At 51.2% G+C, this 9,375-nt stretch overlaps 2 protein-coding genes across 2 annotated transcripts; one reads left to right on the top strand and one right to left on the bottom strand.

Annotated features, from left to right (window-relative positions):
- Positions 1-1,487: 1,487 nt before the first annotated feature.
- LOC124655831 (receptor-like protein kinase 7) lies at positions 1,488-4,783 on the top strand. Its single transcript, XM_047194667.1, has one exon. It carries the CDS (start codon positions 1,488-1,490, stop codon positions 4,482-4,484), a length of 2,997 nt encoding a protein of 998 aa, XP_047050623.1. The 3' UTR covers positions 4,485-4,783.
- Positions 4,784-5,751: 968 nt separating this feature from the next.
- Positions 5,752-8,882, bottom strand: LOC124657799 (receptor-like protein EIX1). The gene has a single exon (XM_047196305.1). The coding sequence runs from the start codon at positions 8,875-8,877 to the stop codon at positions 6,007-6,009; it is 2,871 nt and encodes a 956-aa protein (XP_047052261.1). The 5' UTR covers positions 8,878-8,882; the 3' UTR covers positions 5,752-6,006.
- Between the last annotated feature and the right edge of the window lie 493 nt (positions 8,883-9,375).

The raw sequence follows: 9,375 nt of genomic DNA, 5'->3' as shown, positions 1-9,375 counted from the left end.
ATTCACAAATCAATCCCACTCGCACTGTCGTCAAGCTTTATCACTGCTTTTCTCGCGTGCGCGCTTTGGATAAATATATATCAGATTATGACAAGCACGAATTGCCTAGTGCTAGTGTGTGTCAAGATTAGGACAAGCACGAATTACCCCTAATTCAGTCACTGTAATCGCACTCAAAACTCAATTAAATCTACTTGTAATACGTACTAGTAATTAAACTATAGCATCAAACCATTTCAGATAATCAGAAGGGATTGAATAAGCATCTGAATTTGTTAATGGTGTGACAATGAGATGGGCTTTAAAAGGACTTGCACCTGCCCAACTGTTCATGCCTGCGAAAAGGACTTGATCACATGACACTGAATGAAAAGATGCAAATAAGGTGAATTCGCCCCCCCTCGCGCGTATCCATCTGCCAAACATGACACTGGCTAACTAACCGATGCTAATTATTCAGTGTGCTTATTATACACTCGAAGCAAAGCAAAGAGCAAGTAGTGCTTGATTTATTTTAATGGTTAATTAGCATGGTTTACACATTTGTTCATACATAGGTAGTGCATTTTTTAAATCTTAATATCCTACACTCTCAGCACTTGCTAACAACCCCATCCATTATCAGCTCCAAAGAAGAAGAAAACTCATGCATAGAGGTCTTTTTCATTTGCAGAAAAGTTCAAATATTATTGAAACATTCAGAGAAAAATAGTAAAACTTCCACCGAAAATATAACTTTTTGTGAATCAAAGAGTATGTGGTGCGTGATAAGTTTTAATGATTAATTAGCATGGTTTACACATTTGTTGATATATTAGTACAAAATAAACATCTCATCCTAGCCTCCCTCATTTACAGAAAAATTCAGAAATTATTGTGGAAAAAATAGTAAAACTCCCGCTGAAAATAGAAATTTCGATGAATCAAAGAGTAGTATTTTAGATGAATAAAAGAGTTCCATTAGAAGTTTCCTTTTGCAGGCAACATTGAAAGTCTTTTAAATATGCACGAAGAACAAACGAGATTTTGCAGAAATATTCATAGAAACCATTGACACTCCAGCCAAAAATAAAAAATAAAGTTCGATGAATCAAAGTACTCCCTCTGTCCCATTAAATATGTCTGAGATTTATCAAAATTCAAATGTATTTAAACACTACTTTGTGTTTAGTTCATTTAAATTTGGTCAATCTCTGGTATATTTCATTATTTCATAGGACGGAAGGAGTATCAAAGATTAGTAGTAGCTTATTCAAATTTGGGTGATTAGATAAAGGTAAGACATGTAATTTAACGACACGAATGGAGTATACTAGGAGAGTATTATTTTTCCTTGAGAAGATGAATCAACGGATAGGACAATACGATAGTGTACTCCAGGAACAGAGGCAGGGCCCACCAGCTACGCCCAAGCTTAAAAACTGATCGAACCGGTCAGCCCAGAGTCCAAACACTGACACCCGAACCTTCCGCCGTTCTAGCCAGCCATGCCGCCGCCCGCCCGTCCCTTCCACCACCTCCTCCTCATCCTCGCCGCCGTCCTCCATGCCGCGTCATCCACGGAGTTATCCGCAATCATGGCGTTCAAGGCCTCCCTCACCATCCCTCCCACATCCACCGCTTTCTTCTCCACCTGGGACGCGGCCGCCGCCTCACCCTGCAGCTTCACCGGCGTCACCTGCCGCGGCGACTCCGTCACCGGCCTCTCCGTCCCGGGAAAGAACTTATCAGCCACCTCCGTCCCGTTCGACACACTATGCAGCTCGCTCACCTCCCTCACGACGCTCTCCCTGCCGGTGAACGCGCTCGGGGGCGGCATCGCGGGCGTCGCGGCGTGCGCCGGGCTCGAGGAGCTCAACCTCGCCATGAACGCCTTCTCCGGCGCCGTCCCCGACCTCTCGCCGCTCACCAGCCTCCGCGTCCTCAACCTCACGCAGAACGCCTTCTCCGGCGCGTTCCCGTGGGCCGCGCTGCGCGCCATGCCGGGCCTCGCCGGGCTCTCCGCGGGCGACAACCCGTACCTCACCCCCACAGACTCCTTCCCGCCCGAGATCACCGCGCTCGCCAACCTCACCGCGCTCTACCTCTCGGCCGCCAACATCGGCGGCGAGATCCCCCCGGCCATCGGCAGGCTCACCAAGCTCGTCGACCTCGAGCTCGCCGACAACCGTCTCACCGGCGAGATCCCCACGACGATCGTCCAGCTTGTCAACCTCCAGTCTCTCGAGCTCTACAACAACTCCCTCACCGGCACACTCCCGCGGGGGTTCGGCAAGCTAACGAGCCTCCGGTTCTTCGACGCGTCCATGAACGCGCTCACCGGCGACCTCTCCGAGCTGCGTACCCTCACGCGGCTCGTGTCCCTGCAGCTCTTCTACAACAACTTCTCCGGCGAGGTGCCCCGCGAGCTCGGGGACTTCAGGGAGCTCGTGAACCTCTCTCTCTACACCAACAACCTCACCGGCGAGCTGCCGAGCACTCTGGGCAGCTGGTCGGAGTTCAACTTCATCGACGTGTCCACCAACGCGCTCACGGGCGCCATCCCGCCGGACATGTGCAAGAAAGGCAAGATGCTGAAGCTGCTGATGCTGGAAAACAAGTTCTCCGGGGGAATTCCGGCGAGCTACGCGACCTGCACGACCCTGCTGAGGTTCAGGGTCAGTAAGAACGAGCTGTCCGGCGAGGTGCCCGAGGGAATCTGGGCGCTCCCCAACGCCGAGATCATCGACCTCGAGGCCAACCGCTTCACCGGCGGCATCGGGGACGGTATCGGGAGCGCGGCGTCGCTCACCAGCCTCGTCGTCGCCGGGAACAGGTTCTCCGGCGCGATTCCGGATTCGATTGGCGACGCCAGGAACCTCCAGAGCGTCGACCTGTCGTCGAACGAGCTCTCCGGCGATTTTCCGGCCAGCATCGGGAAGCTGGTCCACCTCGACAGCATCAATATTACAGCGAACGGGATAAGCGGAGCCATCCCGGCGAGCATCGGCGCGTGCTCGGCGCTCAGCACGGCGTACTTCGCTGGCAACAGGCTGTCTGGCGCGATCCCGGCAGAGCTGGGCGACCTGTCGCGGCTGAATTCGCTGGACATTTCCAGGAACCAGCTCTCCGGCGCCGTGCCGGCAAGCCTCGCCGAGCTGAAGCTGAGCTACCTGAACCTGTCGGACAATCAGCTCGAGGGGCCGCTGCCGGCGGCGCTCGCCATCTCGGCATACGACGAGAGCTTCCAAGGCAACCCCGGCATGTGCGCCACCAACGGCGCCGGCTTCCTCCGGCGCTGCTCACCAGGAAACCACTCGAGCACGCGCGCGCGCACGCTCGTCACCTGTCTCCTCGCCGGCATGGCCGTCGTGCTGGCCGTTCTTGGCATGACGATTTTCATCAAGAAGCGGCGCCTCCACCGTGCGCAGGCGGCAGAGGCCGAGGCCATGGCCGCGGGCGGCAAGCTGTTTGCGAAGAAGGGGTCGTGGAATGTGAAGTCGTTCAGGATGCTGGCGTTCGACGAGCGCGAGATCGTCGGCGGCGTCCGAGACGAGAACCTGATCGGCAGCGGCGGGTCCAGCAACGTGTACCGCGTGAAGCTGGGCAACGGCGCCGTCGTGGCAGTGAAGCACATCACCCGCACCCGCGCCGCTGCCTCGAGCACCACCGCTGCCATGCTGCGGCGTTCGGCGTCGTCGGTGCGGTGTCGGGAGTTCGACGCTGAGGTGGGCACGCTGAGCTCCATCCGTCACGTGAACGTGGTGAAGCTGCTCTGCAGCGTGACGAGCGAGGACGGCGCGGCGAGCCTACTGGTGTACGAGCACCTCCCCAACGGCAGCCTCTACGAGCGGCTCCACGGGCCAGCGGCGCGCAAGCTTGAGGGTGGCGGGCTCGGGTGGGCAGATCGGTATGAGGTTGCGGTGGGGGCGGCGAGAGGGTTGGAGTACCTCCATCACGGGTGCGGCGACCGGCCCATCCTCCACCGCGACGTCAAGTCAAGCAACATCCTCCTCGACGAGGCATTCAAGCCCCGCATCGCCGACTTTGGCCTCGCCAAGATCCTCGATGACGTCGCCGCCAACAATGATGCGTCGTCGGGCGGCATGGTAGCGGGGACGGTGGGGTACATGGCCCCGGAGTACGCCTACACGCGGAAGGTGACGGAGAAGAGCGACGTGTACAGCTTCGGCGTGGTGTTGTTGGAGCTGGTGACGGGGCGGGCGGCCATCGTCGATGGGAACGACATCGTGGAGTGGGTGGCGCGACGACTGGATGGGAGGGAGAAGGCGATGATGGTCTTGGATGGGAAGGCGATCGCGGAGGAGTGGGAGAAGGATGAGGCGATGCGGGTGTTTCGGGTGGCGGTGTTGTGCACGAGCCGGACGCCGGCGATGCGGCCGTCGATGCGGTCGGTGGTGCAGATGCTGGAGGACGCGGTCGTCGGCGGCCGGGATTACGCCTCCTCTGGCAAAGCCGTGGAGGTCAAGATCGCCATCCCCTAGGTAGGCGGAGGCATGCCCCCTTAACCGGAAAGAAAACCCTAGGCGGGAGTTGGTCATCTTTGACAACTTAAATATTTTGGATTCGTGGGCACCGTTCGATTGAAGAACGAACGGCCGAGATGTAGCATACATGTAGATTGTGTAGTGTGTGTAATAACATGTGTGTAGAGGATGTTGGCATAATAGATACGGAGACAGACAACATGTACCCGGTACCCATCTTGTTGATTATCATCGGTCATTGTTGTGTAATTTCATTCACAACTCTTTGAATCACAAGTGGAGAGTGAGAAGGGGAGACAACCTTGGTAGTACATACCATTGGCAGGTTAAAGTAGTAGAGAAAATAAACTGTGGCCAAACATACATTCTCCTTTGACTCTGCCTGAATTCTCTTCAGAGAAAATAGTAAAATGATTCTCCAGCTGCACTACAGGTGCTCGTGCTCCACTCCAAACCGTCCCAGGAATTCAGTTCAGGATTGTTTTCCTATCGCTGAGATGAGATGAGCACAAGGCGTCACGATCGCGCGCGGTAGTTGCTTTCTTTGGCCCGTCCGGGAATCATTGCGGAGTTGGGTGATCCACCACGTTTTTCAGGCAACCGCGTAGACTTCCTTGCACGTCTCTACAGGGCAGTGACCACTACCACTATAGCACTATACTGCTAATGCTGCTGCTCCTGATGTTACCTGGCAAAATTGTCTTGTAGTACCCTCTTCTTCTGCAACACCCGATTTTTAAAAACTTAAAAAAATTATTACCTAATTGCGCTCCTGGACGCCAACCCCAACTTCCGCTGTTTAGATAGCCGTACAGGCGGCACGACAATGCATATCCCTGCCTAATTGCGCTGGTCCTTACGCCTCCCGTCTCCGGTCGGCATGCCTCCAGCAAGGAGGAAGTCCTCAGCGTCGCGTATACCGGCGAGGGGCTGCCGTTTTTGGCAGCAAGATCGATCTGTGGGATGGCAAACCACGATGGGCTCCTCCACGGCGCGACGGGCCTCCTAGATGAGAGCAGCGATACACGCTTGTCGCTAATTAAACTGAATACAATTGTACCGTTTTCAGAACATATAACTCACAAAAAGTTGGTGAAATTGTTGTTCAAAGTTGAACTTGGACTTTAGGTCACGCATTAACAGACCAGCTCTTGTACAATACAATGTTTTGATGTGTTCATGTGAGCATATCAACCTCCGGTTGGATGCTACACGCTAAACTTATACGTAAGGAAAACCATGATCAAAGTTACAACAGAAATAGTTACAAATTGAAGCACTTGTGTGTATTCAACTATTCATACAACCATTCACATGTGTAAAGCATAAACCTCGTAGTTTGGAATAACTATATGTTCCACAATAGTTACAAATGTTTACCTTCATACACATTCGAGAGATATTAACTGACACATATGACAATACTAAATCACACACCAAAGAAAAGCATGCCACAGAACAAGAATTATTAATACTATTCTCATAGCATAGGTACCCGGAGAGAAGCTCAAGTGTTGCCTTATCCTTGACGGAATTTTCTTGCCAATGAAGCCCAACCCACACTGACTTCCACATAAACACGATCATAGATGTGATCCGAAAATGAGAAACATGCAATCCTCCATTTTCTCTTGAACAAGAAACCACAGAAAACAATCCAGAGACCTACCACAAATCCTAGGCACATACTTAGGTAAAAAGAAACCATATCGCTCATGCCTTCGTGCTCTTTAGGGACGAGTGTAGTTTTGTCAGTTCCTGAGCAACTCCTAGTGAGAGGTGGACCACAAAGACCTGGAATACCGATATAGATGGATGCTTGGTCGTCAAGAGTTCTTAACTGATTCCCAGATGGTATTGTTCCTGTCAAATTGTTATATGACAAGTTCAGGAGGCTGAGTGATGTTAGAGCTGATAAACTTGTAGGGATTTCACCAGATAGCTCATTATGTGACAGGTCAAATGATTCCAATGCCCGTAGCTCACCAATACTTTGGGGCATTATGCCACTAACACTATTCCATGACAAGTTCAAATTCTTCAATGCAACGAGCTTGCCAATTTCTGAAGGAATCTGCCCCGTTAAACCGTTGCAAGATAAATCAATGTTTACCATATATGCGATCCCACTGGTGTATTCAAGCTGTTGACCTTTTGTGTCAACCAATAAACTATCACTAAAATATTTAGGGACCATGTTGTCCAAGCCATAGTCAGCTTCAAAAAGTTCGAAAAGGGCACCACTATCATTGGGAGCAAGAGTCATAGCTGTAAGATTTCCAAATGACTCTGGTATATTTCCATACATGTTGTTGCATGCAATGTCTAAATACTGAAGCCCCTTCATCCTGCTTAGTTGGCCAGGGATGCCACCAGAGAACATGTTTGAGCGCAACCGCAAAAGTGCCAATTGTGGTAACCTTGACCCGATCCATGTTGGTAGGCTCCCAGAAAAATTATTGTACGCCAGATCAAGTAAGATTAACCTTCTGCACCTCTGGAGAAGCATAGGGAATGGTCCTGAAAGATTGTTGCTTTCCAAGTTAAGGGTTATAATACTCAAGGTTTTGTGTCCTTGAGGGCACTTAGGAATTGTCCCGTGTAGCAGGTTGTTTGATAGATCAAGAGATTCCAATAGGTGCAACTGAAGCAGGGAGCAGGGAATGGTCCCAGACAAGGAATTGTTGAAGAGAAGCAGTGCTTGTAGCATTAGCCCTTCGGTGCCTGATGGCGGTGGGCCTGATAGATTGTTGTTAGACAGGTCCATGTAGCTGAGCGTCTTGGGAAGTGTTGGAATTGGACCAGTGAGCTCGTTAGAACTGATATCCAATATTTCTAGTTGGAGGTCACCAAGGGTCTTAGGAAGCATGCCAACAAGTCGATTTTTTGACATATCCAACCTCAAGTAGGAACTACCAGTCCAAAACTCAGCAGGAATGTTATCATGTATGCTTGTGTTCGAAATATCAAGAACCTTAATTGTTGGTTGGATAAGCCAAGCTGGAAATTGGGGCCCTAGAATGCAAGAGCTAAAGCCTGCTGAAATCAACCTGAATGGAGTGTACCATGTACTATCGACCTTCACGGTTAAGGAATTATTAGAGATCCACAGGGTCTGTAGGGTAGTTAAATTTGTGAAATAGTCCTCGGTGACTGTACCATGTAGGTTGTTTGAGTCTAGACATAATTCTGTCAAATTTCTAAGTTCCCGTATACCAACTGGTATCTCCCCAGACAGCTTGTTATGGTCGAGGTAAAGCACCTTCAAGCTGCTAAAGCGCCCTATCCAATCTGGCAAGCTCCCCGTCAAAGAATTGTAGCTCAAATATAGCATTTGCAATTCATTTGAAGGCAACAGATGCAGTAGCTTTGTTACGTCCATGTTGATGAAGTTAGCTGATAATTCGAGGCACTGCAGTTTCTTCAGTTTCTTGAAGGTCAATGGCACCATGCCGGTAAATTGGTTGGAATCAAGATATAGAGTTTGAAGGGAGGTCAAGTTCCCCACTATGTCAGGGATAGGACCATGGATCCCACATGTACTTAGAATGAGTATTTGGAGGTTAGGAAGATCCCAGAGCCAGACCAAATTTTTGGCTACAAGAGAGGTGTTGAAGGGGTTATACTGCAGGTCTAGGCTCTCCAACGATGTGAGGTTGGAATGCAACGGGGGAGGCATAGTGTTCTGAAGGCCACAATAACTTAAATCAAGATGTATGAGACCAGGGAGCATGTTGACAGCCTGAAACAAGTCGACGGCAGCGCTGAGGTCCACCCCAGACATGCTGAGAACTTGCAGCTTCCTCAGGCGCGACACCCATGCGAGATCATGCGAGTGGGGTACGACCTGAATTTCCGGCGGGTGATAGGGATAGCTGTTGAGATGGAGGCTGAGCAGATTCGAGAGATTTCCGATGTGGGGAGGAATCCTGCCGCCGAAATTAGAGTAAGAGAGGTCAAGATGCGTCAGGCTTCGGAGGGCGCCGATGTGCTCCGGGATGGGTTGGCCGCCGAAGTCATTGTTTGAGAGATCCAGCTGCTTCAGATGCCGTAAAGTGAGCAAGGAGGAGCGTATCTCACCTCCAATGGTCCCAATTAAAGTGTATGAATTGATTGGGCTGTTGATTCGGAGCGCGACGACGTGGCCGGTTCGATTGCTGCAAACGACACCCTTCCACCGGCAGCAGTCCGCACCTCGCCACGATGACATGATGTTGCCGGAGTCGTTGAGGCCGGCCTTGAAGTCGCGAAGCGCGTCCCGCTCGCCGGGGATGCAGAGGATGCCTGCTGGTGGTGTTGGTGCGATCGCCGCCGGCGAGCTCTGGTGGAAGAGGAGAAAGCACGTCATGAGGATTATCAGACCTCGGACCAACGGCTCTGGCTCGGCCATGTTTTTGTGTGGGTAGCATGTGATGGGCAGCTTTGCTAGTTTGGTACGTGCGTCGTCTTGCACTCGTTCAGTATATGAGGAGAATCTGTGACTGAACAGTCATTTCATCTATTAAGTCCAGGTCCACCACCGCGTCAACCACGGCGGCGATGGTATGTCTAGACTAGTAGTAGATGATTGATGGCTGAGCGTGTCCACCCTTGTTCGACCGCCTCAGATCATTTTCAGCCGCGTCCCCCAAACAACATCCGGTAATAGCTTTGGATCGAACATTTCGGGACACCCCGTATCTGTTTGCAGTCACGTTCCCAAACAAAAATTTAAAAATCTTAAATTCAACCGGAAACACTCAAATTCGTTATATATTACAAGTATTTAAATGAAATTCGACTGCGTGATGGGCTGCAGCGGTCGTCGTACTCGAAGAAATTGAAGTCGCCATCGTCCACGACATCCTTCTTGCCGTGAGGCCGGCGGGCTCATTGACGGGTTCATCCC

This window comes from Lolium rigidum, chromosome 5, assembly GCF_022539505.1.
Source record: "Lolium rigidum isolate FL_2022 chromosome 5, APGP_CSIRO_Lrig_0.1, whole genome shotgun sequence".
Classification (NCBI taxonomy): Eukaryota; Viridiplantae; Streptophyta; class Magnoliopsida; order Poales; family Poaceae; genus Lolium; species Lolium rigidum.
The sequence above is the reverse complement of the archived record's forward strand: the minus strand, read 5'-3'. Positions and strand labels throughout refer to the sequence as shown.

Coding starts and splice junctions, on each gene's coding strand:
- LOC124655831 (XM_047194667.1), top strand. CDS start 1,488: ATGCCGCCGCCCGCCCGTCCCTTCCACCACCTCCTCCTCATCCTCGCC.
- LOC124657799 (XM_047196305.1), bottom strand. CDS start 8,877: ATGGCCGAGCCAGAGCCGTTGGTCCGAGGTCTGATAATCCTCATGACG.